Genomic DNA, 17,578 nt, shown 5'->3' on the forward strand with positions numbered 1-17,578 from the left:
TCCATTACCCAACACTAGCCCGACCCATACCAACTCCTATTATATTATTTATTTCCTGATAACCCGAGTAAACTTTCCATCTATTAATAAGTAATATAACTAATATTACCTTAGAAATTTCGGGATGTTACAAGTCTTTCCTCCTTAAAGAGGTTTCGTCCCCGAAACCTAACTTATTCCCTATAAAAGGAAAACTTCTTACATATACACGTTTTATAGAATTGCCTTCGCTTTCTGAGTTACCCTTCCTACTTCCGACTTTACAGCCATCGAATGGTGGTCATGTGTTTTAGCTATTTAAGGTAGCTTGTCCATGAGACCCTCGATGCACCAAGACTCATCTCATCCTTCTAAGGGTTTCGATTAGTACTTTTAACACTATTGTCTAAAACAACATTTCACCATAACATAATAATCATTCTTAACCAAAATCAAAATAATTACACGCCACAGATAAACATAAGTTTTAAACCTTAACACAAAACAAGTTCTTAAGCAAAAGTAATTTAAATAAACCATTGCATGAGCAATTATTCCTTCATCAGGTGTTCCTCTCTGCAGTTTCCCAAAGTCTTCATCCTTTCGCACCTACCGCCCCTGATTCCTTGCAATCCCTAGCCATGTGGTCAGCTTTTCCGCAATTGAAGCACTTTGGACGATCAGGGCATTCTCGAGAATAATGCCCACTCTTTCCACACCGATAGCACCTGTCTGTCCCAGTCTTACATTCTCCCTGGTGCACTCGCCCACATGTCTTACACGCATCCTTGTTCCCAACCTTGGCCTTCCTCTCATCAGTTGTTGTCACCATCTCGCCAGACCGCTTAGTAGAGGTAGCCCATTTCTTTTCCTTCTCTCCCCCCACCGTTCTTGTTTCCCCACAATCCCTAGCAAAGTGACCCGACTTACCACACTTATAACATTTCTGGTCCTCGGTGCAATCACGAGTTATGTGTCCCTTCTTCCCACATCGGTAGCACTGATTTGGACCAGCCTTGCATTCACCTAGGTGCATCTTCCCGCACACTTTGCACGTTTCCCTTCCCGCGACCCTTGGTATCTTTTTCCCAGCATACTCCACGACATCTACAGATCTTTTGGTTCCTTTCGCTCCTCCCTTTTCATCATCACCACTCTCACTGTCCTTTCCTGCCTTCAAAGTGGCCCTTGCATGGTTTTCAGCAGACCTGTCAGTACGAAATTTCTTCTCTGTAGCAGCTACAGCGTAGGAAATGGCAAATCGAACAGCAGGATCCAGCTGATATCCTTCATCGCTGCTTGGTCCTTGCAAAGTTTCACTTTTCTCCTTTCTCGAGGTAGTAACTAGTTCTTCAGAAGGTTTTCGGACAACGCGTAATCCAAGAGGACGTCCAGTGTGACCTCCCTTTCCAACAAACCTTCTTGCTCCAGCCATTAGTATTCTTAAATGGAAAACACAAACATCATCACTCAAGGAACTATTTAGTACAAGGATAGCAAGGCTAACAGGTAATAACAGTGGCCAGTTGTGACTAGCTGATCACGTTGCTTTCCGTGTCCTATACACTTCCCTTTACGAGTCTATTTGTGCTGGTTCTACTTAAGCAATTAGTCAAATCAAACAAGCAATTATTCCTATCCCTATCGTTCACATATCTTTTCATTCTCATTAACATATATCATTTAATCGTACACTTTACCTTTACTGATCTTGCTTGAGCGACACATGGCATTCTTGAACTGGCATCTTCTTTCCTTTCTTACTTAAATCCCATTTTCTGTTCGAGTCTAAGCATGTAGGATGCTTAAATCTCTCGAACTTATGCTCTGATACCAACTTGTAAGGCCCCGAACCCGGTGACCCTACTTTAGCGTCGGATTTACTCATAAACACAGTTCTTCAAATCAGAGTTTATTAAAACTTTTCGCGGAATATAAAACATCAATCATTTGTTACCAAACATTAAATCTTTTCCTTGATACCATAACACCAAAACTTTATATTTAAAACATCTTTACTTCTTTCTTCAGATGCCAGCCGTTCAATCCATGCCGTGTGTCATCCTCATGCTAACTCTATAAACAGCTCACCTGCGTGCATACTAAAAGTCAGCTACGCTGAGTGAGTTCTAGTTAATCAAGCAACTTATCATACAGCCACTTCATACAATATTTACGTATCCGAAGACACATAGTCCACTGTCTAACATGCCACTGTTTAACCACTTAACTACCCCTATAGCTTAACCTCTTAATTACCCCTACCGCTTAGCCACTTGTGCCACTTTATGCCACTTATGCCACTTATGCCACTTTATGCCACTTTGCCACTTGTGCCACTTATGCCACTTGTGCCACTTTAATAACGTATAACGTTATGCCACTTTAATAACGAAAGCACGTATAGGCTTACCCTACCACGTACTGTCGTTATGCCCCTAACACTCTTACTAAACTTGCCACTTCTAACACGTTCTACCTCTACTTGTCTACAACACACTTCCTAGCATTTACATAATAAGCATGTCACATTAACAATCATACACACATAATAACGAGATATTATAAGGGTCTGGTCCCTAACATCACAGATATTATAAGGGTCTGGTCCCTAGTTTTCGAATATTAGAAGGGTTCGATTCCCTCTTCATTACTATACAACCATACATCATACCTCGAGTATTATTAGGGCTCGGTACCCTTTTCGTAACCATACAACCATACGTTATCATTTCTTTCTTTTATCATCTCTATCGTGTTCATACACATAAACATACATAACATTCCTACCTTATACATAGCTTTACAACCTGACAGCACGTGCAATATCCGTAGGTCGTTCACGTACCATCAAGCAATCATTCATACAGTTCACATTATCCATATAAGGCATACACTTATCTCTTAGGATAAGTGTATTAACTATCACATTGAGTATGCACACAGCCCCGAAAACATAACACATAAGTGGGGCTAGAAACTCACCTGAATACTGCTTCTTTTTCTGAGAGCTGTAAATCCCTTCTTTAACTGAGCTCGGCTAACTGTACAAGTTACACGTATCAATACTCGCCTGACCTAATCTGGTGGCCTAGTATTAGCTTACTTTAACTTATCGCTTTATAATTTATTTTCTAATCAAACTTGGCTTTAGGCGAAGTTAACCCTTCGGGCGAACTTAGCTTCAGGCGAAGTTAAACATTAGGCGAACTTGGCTTCAGGCGAAGTTAAACCTTAGGCGAACTTGGCTTCAGGCGAAGTTAAACCTTAGGCGAACTTGGCTTCAGGCGAAGTTAAACCTCAGGCGAACTTGGCTTATAGGCGAAGTTAAACCTCAGGCGAACTTGGCTTCAGGCGAAGTTAAACCTTAGGCGAACTTGGCTTCAGGCGAAGTTAAACCTTAGGCGAACTTATCAGGCGAAGTTAAACCTCAGGCGAACTTGGCTTTTAGGCGAAGTTAAACCTCAGGCGAACTTGGCTTCAGGCGAAGTTAAACCTTAGGCGAACTTGGCTTCAGGCGAAGTTAAACCTTAGGCGAACTTGGCTTTTAGGCGAAGTTACCATTTAGGCGAAGTTGCCATCAGGCGAACTTGGCTTCAGGCGAACTTATCAGGCGAACTTGGCTTGCAGGCGAAGTTCATCAGGCGAACTTAGCTTGCAGGCGAAGTTCATCGCTTGAAGGCGAAGTTGCCCAGATGAAGGCGAAGTTGTCGCGCTGCAGATCTGTTTGCCCATAACTCCTTCGTTTCTTAGCCAAATAACTCGATTTTGGTACCCACGGAATCGTATGATCGGCGCCTACAAACCCTAACCATCAAATCGGCCTAAAATCGACGTTTTAGAGGTCCGATTTGGGCAGTTTGGGTTCGGGTCCGGTTTAACCCATCCAATCCTAACCATTTTCAGTAATATTAGCTTTGTTGGATATGTTCTTACCTTACCAACGCAGATCTATCAACAAAACCTCGGGTCTCGGCTCCGAATCTTGATCGGTTAGAATGGGTGTGTTTTGAGTGTGTATGGAGTGTGTGTTGGGGAGTTGGTGAGAAATGAGATATTTTGGGATTTTGGGGGTATTTATATCCCTAAAATCCCATTCTCATTTAACCCATCTCAATTAACCCAGGTCCACAACCCACATCCATTACCCAACACTAGCCCGACCCATACCAACTCCTATTATATTATTTATTTCCTGATAACCCGAGTAAACTTTCCATCTATTAATAAGTAATATAACTAATATTACCTTAGAAATTTCGGGATGTTACACGTGCTTAGCAATTTTATTCTGCCTTTAACACAATAAGGTCCACACAAGCATGCTTCCTCACGCCCATCCAAACACAAGAGTGGATACAAGTAAAAAACTTAGCACAAGTGTTCACTAAGGGTTTACATGCATCCAATTTGTTGACAAGTTATGAGTGATCAGTGTAAAGTCTCTCAAATCTGGGTGGGGCATTTGTGACAAGTTTATTCTGAGTTCTGTTAGAGACCGTTAGCATATTTGAGGATAAAAGCTAAGAATTAGGGTTTCATATTTTTCTAGTTCAATTCATTGTAATTCATTCTCTGTTGTAAATTCTGTTAATTAAAAAGATTTCGATGGTGTTCGTTCTTGATTGAAGTTCATAATTTCTCAATCCTTTGGTGTATTCATTACACCAGGTATGAGTTATTTGCTTCGGCACCAAATCGGCTGCTACGATGGCACTACAAGACGGGGTGATTTGTAGTTAAGTTTATTGAGCAACTCTAGACAAGCATTTCAACTTGAAAAGCTTCAAAATGTTGGTGATCAAGAGCAAGAACAAATAAACGATAGATCAAACAAAAGGGATCACTCACTTTAATTGAAATCCATCATCAGTGTACAACAGAAATTGACAATGGCTTTATATAGCCTTACATGAAACCGGAACTACCTAACAACTTGAGAAATAAATGCATATAACCCAGCCAAAGAATGACCAGACGTTATTTATTCAAATTCATAAACAAGCTACTGATTTAGTAACAAACTGCAGCCTTGATGAATCCCATGCGCGTGCTAGTAGACTATCCATGCACTTGTGAATTACTTTCAACACAAAAGGAGTACCCTGTTTGACTTAAACTCAGATTATATATTGTGGCGTCTCTACATCGGACATTAACTCCAAAGTGTGCTGCCCATATATATCTCTTCAGAAACATTCGATCCTTCATCAAGATCTTCCAGGACCGAAGGATTGTAAGATTGGCATTCCATTCCATGAGTGCCTGGCATGAAATCAGGGCTGAAATATCCAGACTCGATGCCTGGTTCAACATCACTAGTCACAGTTTGCTCCGAAAGTCCACAGTCCCTACGAAGGAAAAAAAATACATCGTAATTAAACAAGTCCAGTGTCCCATAATTAATCAGATGAGGGAGAAATTTATGAAATGACTTACGGGATGGAGATCATATCAGCACCAGGATGATCTATAGTGACTGAATTCTCATTATCCATGGGATCAAGACACATAGGAACAATATTAGCTTGATTGTTCAATCCACCAAAGTATGCCGGAAATTCGTTAACCCTACAAAGGAAGAAGATAAATTGTAAACAAGTCCAATGTCATATAGTCAAATGAATGTAAAAGTTTTCAAGCGACCTACTCGATGGACATCATATTAGCGTTTGGAAGATCTATATTGACCGAATTTTCATCATCCATGGAATCTGGATACATGACGGGAGAATTGTTATCTTGATATGTCATTCCACCAAAGCCTGCCATGGAATCAGGAGATTCCAGAAATCTGTATATAAAGGAAGAAGATAAATTGTAAACAAGTCCAATGTCCTATAGTCAAATGAATGTGAAAATTTTAAAATGACCGACCTGTTGGAGTTCAATTCAGCAATGGGATCTCCAATAAAGGAATTAGCCTCAGATACTGTTCCATTAATTTGAGTTTCAGGGACATAAGAAGCTCTGAACTTTGTTTTTCGTATATATGGCCACTCAGGAATTCCTACATTCTTCCGAATATTCGCAAAGGTACTTTCTCCTACTGCACAAGGAGATCATGTGTTGGTCAGGAACAAAAAAAACTTTTATCAGTTATAATACTTGAGACAAATGCAATGATCAGCTTATATATATATATGTAGGCAAATGAAGCTTACTTTTACGCCCAGTTAATTTAGAGAGTATTATTCTGGCATCGACACTGCTCAGTCCAAACAATGGAGCAAGACAACAGTACCAAGTAACGGGAGATGTGTATGTTGTGCGCCTCCTTACTTCGGGACAGATATAAGTCCTTTTTGTGCCATCCCATTGTATTGAATTTGAAGTTTGCAAACCGACATGCTGTAAGTGAAGCATAAGAAACTTTTGTTATTTTAATGCAATATTTTCTCCTACAATCCTAGTAGAGCTTTTCCCGAGAACCCAATAAACACACATACTTTCATAGATATTCAAAGAACATTAACATTTACTATGCTAAGAATATACATCTTTCAATTAAAGGTTGAATATATAACATCTGATGAATAAATTTACATATGAAGGAAAATGCAGTACAAATATATTAAAAATTATATAATTAAATTGTTGAGTATTTTGTTTAAAACTGTATATAGTGAAGATTATCAAATTTGGATAAAACTCAAAAGAAAACATTAAAATTTATTGTAATTTTCGTGCTAGAATTGAATGTTATAGTAAGATGCTACTATGCAATTAGTTATGTTACCGTAACTAACGCTAAAGGTTAACTATTTAAAATAACGAAATGAGAAGAGCACACATATATTTATGAAACTATGTAGATTATTAAGGCCGAAAAACCTGAAGGACTCCTTGAACTGCTAGAATATCATTGCTATAATCCCTGAGTGTATCCATGACAAACCCAAGCGCACCAACACAGTTATTAGCGTCAATCACAGGAACCGCAAAGGATCCCATCTTGGCACAAATAGCATATTTACACCGAGGAGTACAGTGGCCTTGTGTGTCGTATGTATGCACATCGTGAGTCTGTGCAGGAGTGCAGTACAGGAATACCCTGCCTGCAAGGCCGAATGCTGCTTCTGCCGTAGCATCTCTAAAAACATAGTGTTTGCGGTCTAAGTCGGCTTGATATTGTTGCTGAAGTTCTTTCTTGTTCCCATGAAGACGAAAAGGCTGATCTGTTGTAGTAAGCACATATACGTTTTTAATTTTCTTTGCCGCCCAAAACTGAACAAGAACAGCTTCACCATCTTGAGGTCGGTATATTCCAAGGGTAGAACTGATCTTTGTCAGCACCGCTTCATCAGTGGATGCAAATATATCTGTATCATTCAAACTATTAGAACAATGAAGATAGGAACTAGTATGTGACAGCACTATGTAGGTATAATTTTAACAAAGGGTAAGAGATTTCAGCAGCAGGCACTATAGTTTCTAGAGTGGACCCAATTAACTACTTAAAGCAGGAATTTGCGTTTAATCTGTGGAAAAAATTAATCCTGTAGTTAACTTGAAAAGGTTTTTAACTACTAATAAGCAAATAATCATGGTACGGAACAAAAGTGTGATCTCTTGACCGGCGTTAGAAATCAATTGGATGAAGCACCTTTTGTGACCAAACACATTTATAACTTTTATTGATAATGAAAACTCATAGATCGACACACAAACTCATTTAAACTAATAAAACAATTAAAGGCTTGATAAACTTAACCCAACCAATTAACATGAACAAATTAAACTAATCGATAGACGTAACAATAAACTAACCGACTCAAACTCCAAACAACTTTAATTCAAGAAATCAAGATTAATCCAACAACCAGCTCCACGAGGTCATGTTTATACAAGTCTTGTTTCAACACTTACAAGGTACAAAAATCTCTGGTGATTCAAGATCCTTTGATTGGATCTATGTCATCCGGTGAACATGGGATTTTTTCAAGAAAATAAAAAGCAGATATTCTGTGACAAGAAGTAGAAGCTAAATAAGACCTTAGTATTTTTCTTGATCGGATCAAGCCCAAAAGAACCAAACATCTCCTAACAGATAAAGTTAATAGGTACATAGATTATAACTGAATTCCAACACAACTAGCATGCGAAGAAGGCTTCTCCTCTGAGACCATAAAGCAGGAGTAGGTGGCTCAAAGCATTTGAGAAAAAGTAGATGGAGGCACTCAATCATCAGATCTGAAAGTGAGGGATGAGTCGAAGAAACACATCTCGGGTTAAAAATTGCATTTTTAACAACAAATGGAAAGAGATCGAGAGATATATGTAATTAGAGTATCTGTTGGATAAATTGAAAAAATAGATAGACATATACATGAGAACAAGAAACAACTCATTTCCTGAAAGCAATAAACAATAACCATGATTTTTAGTTAAGCTGAACTCACTGGTAGTGACTGGAGAATGAACTATGGTTTTCTCAGTGCAACCACTCTTCAAAGTTAAAAAAGCCATGAGTAACGAACTCGTCTTCTTCGAGAAGAACTGTGCTTTGGACTAGTTCAGAATGATCAACTATGAAAGTTCATAATTTGTGATACAGGTCAAGCATTTCTTATAGAAGCCTAATTAACTGGGTCCACTAATATTTGGGGGGTTCAAATAACAAAAGGGCCATAGTAACAGAAAACAAATATCAAATTTGCTTGTGAAAGGAGTCATTTGAAACTGTACACTAGAAGGACATACAAATTCAACTATATATCTTAAATTTACACTTTATTAACTCGGCATACATTCAAAGATTTCGACTTAACATGAATCCAACAGTAACTGTATTATGGTTAATTTAAGACAATATGATCTATATTCCAACAATTTTACATCTGTGTGAATACTTTTTCTGTAAATGGAAGTTCGATAAATTTAATCATCAGTTAGTTAAGACAATACCATATAGGTATATAAGTTACGTATGTGTATGTAGTACGTATATCCTGTTATAGGTTATATAACCTGCTAACCAAGTGTGGGTTAATTATAGTGTAAGTTATACTATCACCAAAGGGCTTAAAGCCTAGCGGTATCAATGAGTGTAGAAAAAATGTTTCCTCCTAGAGGTTGAGGATTCTAGTCTCATAGTAAAAAAACAAGTGTAGATGAGTAAATTAAATTAGTGGGTGTGTGGATTAGATATTTAAACAAACCTACATATATGCAGACAAGCGGTATATAATTAAAACATATATGATCAAATAAGTTTGACGACTTTGGTATACATATCAACGAATATGTAAGAAACACAAATTTTTAAAAAAATATAAACAAATAATTAAAAAACTAAACGTTTACGTTTATATTTTTTATTTTTTATATACTTTAGTGTATAGTAAATTACATGGAAGATAAACATAATAACTACTACCTGTGAGAGAAAATCGATATGCAAAGAGTTCTACTAATTTATTAAACTAATGTATTGAACTCTCAATATGTCTGATCTCTATTATGCTCCTCTTGATGTTTGACGGATCAAAGCGGGTTATATACCCAGGCCAAAGATATGAACCGAGGTTCATTGGTCTGCTAATCAGACTCTTACAAACGTTATACAAAAGTCACGCTGATCGTGACCCCTAATTTGAACTATATGCAAGTGGGCACGTGGCCGGAAGATGAATGTGACTAGAGCTGCCGACTATTTTTACAAAATGGCCCACAAGTCGGCCGTCGGTGTATTACCTATAAAATGGTTTTTAAGATATCGATTTATTTATATTGGACGCCTTGCTTGCGGTGCACGCATATAATGTATATATGTGTGAACCCTCGGGTGGGTAAAAGTAAAATTACACTAATTTTGACGTTATTTTACTAATCTCATGAAAATAACGTTAAAAGTAGCGGAAGGTTAATCAGGCATCATGTGGTGGCGTTGATAGCCGAAAGACAAGGACACATGCACCAATCAGCCGGTGTCCCGATGATTGAGTGCTATGTGCCTTATGTCCAAGGCTTGATGCAAAACTACTATCGAGCCAGGGGTCTCACAGGAAGCAGCCTCTCTATCCCTATGGGATAAAGGTAAGGCTGTCTACATCTTACCCTCCACAGACCCTACCATAGCATTATTATTGGTGGGATATATTGAGTACGATGATGATGATTTATTTATATTGGGTAAAGACAAAGAATGCAACATGCTATATACTTTTAATTTATCATATATATATATATATATATATATATATACCTTTTTGTTAAGCAATGTATCAAATTATAATATATTAGGCAACTAGCTAGTATAGCAACTTCAAGGTCATGCTGCGCTTCATCTTCATTTGGTATTTCAGAACTTCTGTTTTTTTTAAATAACAATTTTTTTTCACCTAAAATCCTTTTAACCTTGCATTTGCATTTATAAGAATTTAAACCTACCATCTCATTTTTAAAGGACAAACACCATACCAATAAACCATAAATTCAAGAATTGGTATTTCAGAATTTGTTTTAACTAATAGCAAATGCCTTTTTAGAAACATAAACTAAAAGCAAACTAATGTGAGTTGATCAGATGGACTTTTTTCCATGAATAATAAACTTTTATGTTTCAATAAATATCATAATTCCTTTTTAATTAAATTTTCTAGGATAAATAAAAAATGGTAACATATCTTACCTTGATATTTATAAGAATAATATATCGAATAGGGGGAACTGAATCAGTAAACATGTCAATACTATGACCAAGTTTTGGCTCAACCAGGTATTTGAAACATTTTATAAATGCGTCATTAATTATTGGTATTCATCGAGAGTAATGTTAGCATATTCTTGTAAAACGTTTTCAGATAATCGTAAAGAAATGTAGACTATGGAACTATAGAAGCTTATCGATTGATAGATGGACTGCTATTGCCAAGACCTTGCAACTAAGTTTATTTTGAAACCCTGTGTACGGATAATTTGAAAATAATGTACTTGTTTTGTAATTAATGAGAATTATAATATTATATCCTAATTTGATGAAATGTTGTTTTGATAAATGAACTATTAAAGTTGTTTTCTATTTTTAAATAAATGCTTTCTTTGCGTAATAAAATATCATGTTCCAATAGTTGGTCACTCGCCCGACGTCTCAAAACCGGGTTATGAGGTCGGGTGCTGCTAATTAATTAATCGACTAATGCAATGGTATCAACTGCTTTATACAATGTAGTTATTATATGATCAAAAAATAACTAATTTCTTTAATGATTATGCAAGTTGTTATCTTAAAAGTAAAACGGCAAGGTGGAAGCAAATAATCCAAGTGCGGCAAGAGATCAGGCATGTGACTCGGAGGTTGAGAGACTATGGTTTGGAGAACCATAAAAAACGATTAAGCACGAACGCAAAAAAAATGGTGTTAACTCTAAATGAGAATGGAAGATATGTTTACACAGCAATAGCTAGCTATCTTTTTTTATATTATATAAATAAATTTTACAATTAGAACTTTATTTGGTTTACGGTACATTTTTTTTATTATCTATGCATTTTGTAAATTTAGACGGTTATTACTTTTCAGAAGTTTTAATTATACTTTAATGTGGTTTCTTCATAATTTATTATGCATTTTCAGCGTCACTAGTTCATCATACTCTTTTAGTGTTTGTGTTGTTGCATACGCTACTAATTTATTGCTTTAATGAAGAACAAATTTGTAGGGGTCGGTTTTGTATATTTGTCATTTGTACCTGCTTAGACTATTCACGACATAATTTGGTTAGCTTGTCGGTTTAATTATTGTATGTTTAGGACCAAGGCCATGCACTTAGAGCCCATTGAGCTGTAAATAAAGAAGCATGACATGGCATGGCTTCACCTATAAAAGGTGAAGCATGCACATGCTACCATAACTTTTGCAAAAACAAATATCTTATCCAGTCACCAACTTCGCTTTACTCCCTTCTCTCTTACCACTTTGGGTAATAACCAAACACCAAACAAGATCTGAGATCTCGGTTGGCCACAAGTAATTTCTGTTAGCTTGTAGTTAGAGATTGATTCAACAATTCTTAGTTGTTTGATCCGTGAATAGGACCTACAATTGGTATAAGAGCTTTCGCCTCTACTAATTTTGGTTCTTGGGTCACAACCTTAAAATTTTAGTCTTGCTTGTGTGTTGAATACTTGTATTCAAGTGTTAAAGTGGGTCTACGAGTTTACTTGTTGGTTAAAAGTGTGTTTGCAAGCTTGAAAGAAGGTTGTTTGAAATATTCGGGTTTGAAAGAAGTGTGTTTGTGTGTTCTTGTGTTGTTAAAAGTGTTAAGATTCAAGAAGATTGGTTGGTTGGAGCTTAATAATTTGTGTTTCTAGATCTACAAGTGTTCATAAGGTTCCAATCGACTTTCTATAAGCGGATAAAAATGTACTTGTGTGAAAAGACGTGTAAAAAGTACCTTTTGTACTTTCTGAAAAACAGACCTAATCGAGTTACAAACAATTCAAATCGAGTATTAAACGATTCGAATCGAATTACAAAACCATTCGAATCGAGTTCAGAAACCAATCGAATCGAAATTGAAAACCAATCGAATCGAGTCTCTATTCGATTTGACTGACTTTTTAATCCAATTCGATATAATTTTCCATTCGATTCAATTGAAATCCAATTCGATTCGTTTACCCATTCGATTCGAATTCTTTCAACTTGGTTCGTTTGTACTTGGATCTTTTGGCAGAACCCGTTATTGGACAGTTTGATCTAATTACTAATTAGAATGACGGCAACTGATACTGAAACCTTAAAGAACTTAATTATCTTTGAAAATGAGGTCGGGACCACAAAAAACCTCCAAAACTACTCAAGTGGGATAACAACTTTGCGGAATTCAAGTGGTGTTTCAAGAACTACATAAGAATCACTAATTATGCTCTTCTCTAATCAGTTGAGATTGGCCCTCACATTCCCACAACTGATACTGCTGATGGGCCAGTTCCCAAACCTTTAACGGCTTATAATGATGATGACAAAAAGATTCTAAGTGTGTGCCTTTCACTTCAAATTGCTCGAGATCACACCACTGCTAAAGGTCTATGGGATGCACTGGTTAACAAACTTGAAGGGAACGTGGAGATGAGAAACAGTAAGAAGGCCATGTTGAAGGGTGAATTCAATATGTTCAATCACGTACAAGGAGAAACTGTTGGATCTCATATCCACAAATTTGAAACATTGATCACCAAAATGTAGAGTGTTGGGATTGATTATGATCAGATTGAAATCAATGACAAGCTGTTGAATTCCTTACCCTACACCTGGAATAGTAGTGTGATCACCATCAAGAGAACAACGAACTTGCAAACAACATCTCTGTCTAACTTGACTTCCGCCATAAAGTCATTTGAAATGGATGACAAGCTCAGATTGGGTAACCATACAAGCTCTCTGAATCATGTTGGAATCTCTACTGGATAAGGGGTCAGCACAACTTTTCTCAGCCAAGCACATCCTACTATTCATCCAGTTGATGGGGTTAAAATGTTTTCTGCTCAACCAACACAAAATTCTACATTCAAAACTTCTGCAAGTCATCAAGCACGGTCAAGTTCAAACTCCTTTCAAGAAGCAGTAGATAAGGCTATTGAGCAAGCACTGAAAGCTCATGGGAGAAGCCTGCAAGTAGTTCATCCTACTCCTCTCCTCAAATTGATGAATCACATGTTGCACTGTTTCATGCCTTTATAGCAAGACATGAAAAGTTGCTGCGGGGAAAGCTTCTACCTCATTCAATTCAACAAGGAGACATTCCCAAAATCAACAAGAAGGAACTCAAGAAAATTGACATCAAGTATCAGATGGCCATGGTTGTTCATCGTGCATCAAACTTCATGAAGAATTATGGAAGAAACAACTTCAGGGATTCTAATGGGAATGGGATTGGATTTGATAAATACAAGCTTCGGTGTTACAACTGCAATGAGTCAGGGCACTTCACGAGGGAGTGCACAAACCCATCCAAACCTGCCAACGACATCGATTACTACGTTTCTGATATCGAAGGTGGAAGAAGAAGTGATAAAAGGCCTGTTGATCAAAGCACCTCTTCAAATCCAGAGTTCCCCAAATCAGTCAAGGCAATTCAATAAAAAGGGAACCATGGATCAAACTCAAAGGCTATGATCACTTTGTCAGCTGATGCAACCAAACCATATCGAAAGGATGTCCAATTTTGTGAGTTGATAAATCCACTGACCTTCGCTGGGATGGCGTTTGTGAATGAATATCAACCCTTATCAAGCTCTGCTGCAGAAGCATACCACACTGTCTCAAACATTTCTGAGGTACACAACCTCCGCTCTCAAGCATGCATTAATAACATAGAGAATTATAGGATTCATGATGCTGCAGTGATATATGAAAATCTAAGCATTAAATGTCTTAACGATGTTTACAAAAAAGCTGAGAATATTTTTGCCACTAGAATTAAAACCCATAATAATGATATGGCTAAATTAAATGAGAAGTTGTTTCAGTCCATCAATGTAGCTGAGTTTCATGAAAGACGTGTAGTAGAATTGAAGGCTAAAATTTAGAAGCTAGAATTAGATCTGCCCAAAGAAAGATAGTTGTGGACAAATTTGAATGGCGTCTGATAAACTGAATGGATTATTGGGGGCACAGATTGGGGTGAAACAAAAGACAGGTTTAGACTATGATCATACAACATTTCCTCCATTCAATCAGAATTATACTAGCATACATCACTTTAGTTTCAATACCCCACTTGAGGACGAAATGATCTATGGTATTGGTCATGTGTCGAAACCTAAGACATTCATTCCTCTTGTCTCCAAGATTGTTGAACCCCTTCCTGCATCAGTTAGTTCTAATGGTGATTTATCTTCTTCAGCAGGTCATGTAGAAGAAAGTGGGTGTATGGAAAAGGACATGGGTTGTGGAAAGAAAAACGTTTTAAATTCACTTTTTGATTCCAAAGTAATCTAAAACAATCATTTTTAAACTCGGTTTGTAATAATAATACTTTTGGATCCATGAAAAAAATATATTGATATCATCTGTGAATGATCGTGTAATTTGTGAGAGTGTTGATGTTGGTACTTCTCAAAATGCTTTGAATGAAAATGACAGTTTTGTTTTAGATAGTGATTGTGAAACTATTTATAATGAAATTTTCATTAAATGTAATGTGAATACTAATGTGGTTGATGAAACATACATAACTACTTGCTCATTAAAAGATTGTAAAGTTGAAGGTGACTTTAATAAAAGAAAAGTTTTTGAAAATGAAAAGGCAAGTCAAGTAAATAAATTCCACCTCATAAAAACTCTTTCTCACAAGCTAATAATCATTGGAAAAGTCCTCAACTGTACAATCATTTTGATACTATGGTCCTCATCAACATAATTATGTTGATTCATTTTACACAAATGCTTTTGATGATAGAGGTTACAGATCAGATTGTTTTCATGTTCCTTCCCAAGCATCACCATTTCTCACCACATCAAGTATATCATAGTTCAGATGAGTTCTATAGGGGCTCTAGAAGAAAATGTTGTTATGCGTGTGGTAACCCATCTCACCTTACAAGACATTGTAAGAACTGACATAAACATCAAAAGGAAATGAATAACCAGTTTATTCAGTCCCGTTCTAAAGCTGCACCTTGAACAAGAACAAGGAGGTACCAATCTGAAAGTTTCCAGTGAAATGGACGTGAGATCCAAAAACTGTGTGAAAATCAAAAAACCTTTTTGGATAACCAAGAAATCAAAAAGTGGTTCTAAGATTGAGAAGTCAAAGAACCCACCAAAAAGAAATGAGAAAAGAAGTCCAAAGATCGGAAGATCGAAGGATGGCCTCCATCAAGCACCTCATGCTTGGTATGCTACCTTAGTAGAACATCTTTCGAAAAGGGCTATAGAAGAGGTGTTATTGATCAAACACTTGTCAGGAAGGTAAAGGATGATCAGATTCTTGTCCAAGTGCATGTTGATAACATTATTTTTGGTTTAACATGTGATGAGTTGTGTAGAGAGTTCGTAAAGGTCATGCAAAGTCGGTTTGAAATGAGTTCGTTGGGGGAAATGGCTTTCTTTTTGGGCCTTAAACTTGAACATAAGTCGGACGGGATTTTGAATCATCAAGAGAAATACGTTCGTGAAATTGTTCAGAAGTTTGGGTTCAAGGACACCAATTCCTTCGTCACTTCGATTTCTACTTAACCAGTATTGTTAGCTCCAGATCCATTGGGAAAGTCAGTCGATCAACACCTTTATCAGTCTATGATTGGCTCCCTGAGGTATCTCACTGCTAGAATTATCCGGACATTATGTTTCATGTTTTTCAGTGTGCAAGATATCAATGCGATACAAAAGAGTCCCACTTAACCGCTGTTAAGCGTATCTTTCGTACCTAAAAGGAAACCCTTGCTTAGGTCTTTGGTATCCCAAAGACTCTTCTTTAGTACTGCATGCGTACACCGACAGTGATTATAGGGAAGCAATTTTAGCAGATGATCAACTTCAGGAGGATGCCAATTCCTAAGAGACCGGTTAATTTCTTGGCAATGCAAGAAGCAAGTCACAATATCCACTTCCACTGCTGAAGCAGAATACATTGCCACATCCGCCTGCTGTTCATAAGTGATATGGATCCAGCATCAGCTGCTGGGTTACGGTTTGAATTTTTTTAACACCCCTATCAAGTGTGATAACAAAGCAACGGTTTCTATTGTCAAAAAACCGGTGCAAAACTTTAAGATAAAACATATTGACATCCTAATGCATTTCATTCGTGATTGTTATGACCGGAAACTTGTCAGTATTGAAATGGTCCACACAGATTACAACTTTGACGACCTTTTCACTAAAGCCTTTGATCTTACCTGATTTCTATATCTTGTATATTCCTTGGGTGTGATTTCTTTTGATTAAACCACGTTTATCTTTTTGTGTGTTTAAATTGTAAATAGTTTTAAAATATGTCACAATTTTAAAGGGAGAAAATGACTTAAGTTTAACTCACCAAAAAGATTGTTAGCTTGTTTTAATGCTTAGTTTATTTTTAAGAAAACCAAAAAATTATGCCACTTGACTTGCCAAAAAGAATAATAAAAATAATAAATAAATAATTCATATTTTACTCCATATATTTTATTTTGTGTTTTAGTATCTATTTAAGAAAACTAGAAAATCATTTAATATGTTTTCCCTTTTAGAGGGAGCTCCTGCCTAGAGGGAGTCGGAAATTATAAAATTTGGAGAGATTGATCCGACCTTTCAAAAATGATAAGAAATTGTCTTTAATGATCCTAGCACATGAAATAGTAGATCAAAAGCCAACAAGATCATTTCTTGATGTGTAGATAGGCTTGAGAAACAATTAAATGTCAGAGTGATATAAATTAAATTACCTGCCTTTACTTGTGGTTTACGTTTATGAAGCAGTTACATGACTCCACTTCAAGTCATATCGATGACGAAAAAAATGTTATTAGTCAGACATACACGAGCCTGTTAGTGATTGATCACCAGAGACGGTGTTCATTCTTTAAACACAAATGTTGAAAATTAAATTAAAGCAGAAAAATGTAAAGTGCTTAAAAGAATTTAAATTCAACACAAAAACATTGACAA

At 36.7% G+C, this 17,578-nt stretch overlaps 2 protein-coding genes across 2 annotated transcripts in view; both read right to left on the bottom strand.

The window, feature by feature from the left end:
* The window catches only part of LOC143547071 (protein NLP7-like), a 139,138-nt gene that overhangs the window by 105,153 nt on the left and 16,407 nt on the right, over positions 1–17,578 (bottom strand). The window lies entirely within an intron of this gene.
* LOC143547068 (uncharacterized) lies at positions 4,355–8,446 on the bottom strand. Its single transcript, XM_077038579.1, has 7 exons — positions 8,059–8,446; positions 6,814–7,301; positions 6,144–6,330; positions 5,857–6,028; positions 5,630–5,773; positions 5,419–5,550; positions 4,355–5,330 (listed from the first exon to the last, which is right to left on the bottom strand). The coding sequence occupies exons 1-7, from the start codon at positions 8,165–8,167 to the stop codon at positions 5,135–5,137; spliced, it is 1,428 nt and encodes a 475-aa protein (XP_076894694.1). The 5' UTR covers positions 8,168–8,446; the 3' UTR covers positions 4,355–5,134.

The sequence above is a fragment of the Bidens hawaiensis genome, unplaced genomic scaffold, assembly GCF_021521415.1.
Source record: "Bidens hawaiensis isolate Kalapana, Puna unplaced genomic scaffold, B.hawaiensis_p1.1 tig00014593_1, whole genome shotgun sequence".
NCBI classification, from domain to species: domain Eukaryota; kingdom Viridiplantae; phylum Streptophyta; class Magnoliopsida; order Asterales; family Asteraceae; genus Bidens; species Bidens hawaiensis.

Coding starts and splice junctions, on each gene's coding strand:
- LOC143547068 (XM_077038579.1), bottom strand. CDS start 8,167: ATGATTGAGTGCCTCCATCTACTTTTTCTCAAATGCTTTGAGCCACCT. Junction 6,029..6,143: donor TAAATTAACTGGGCGTAAAA/GTAAGCTTCATT, acceptor CTCCTTGTGCAG/TAGGAGAAAGTACCTTTGCG. Junction 5,551..5,629: donor GCTAATATGATGTCCATCGA/GTAGGTCGCTTG, acceptor CTTCCTTTGTAG/GGTTAACGAATTTCCGGCAT.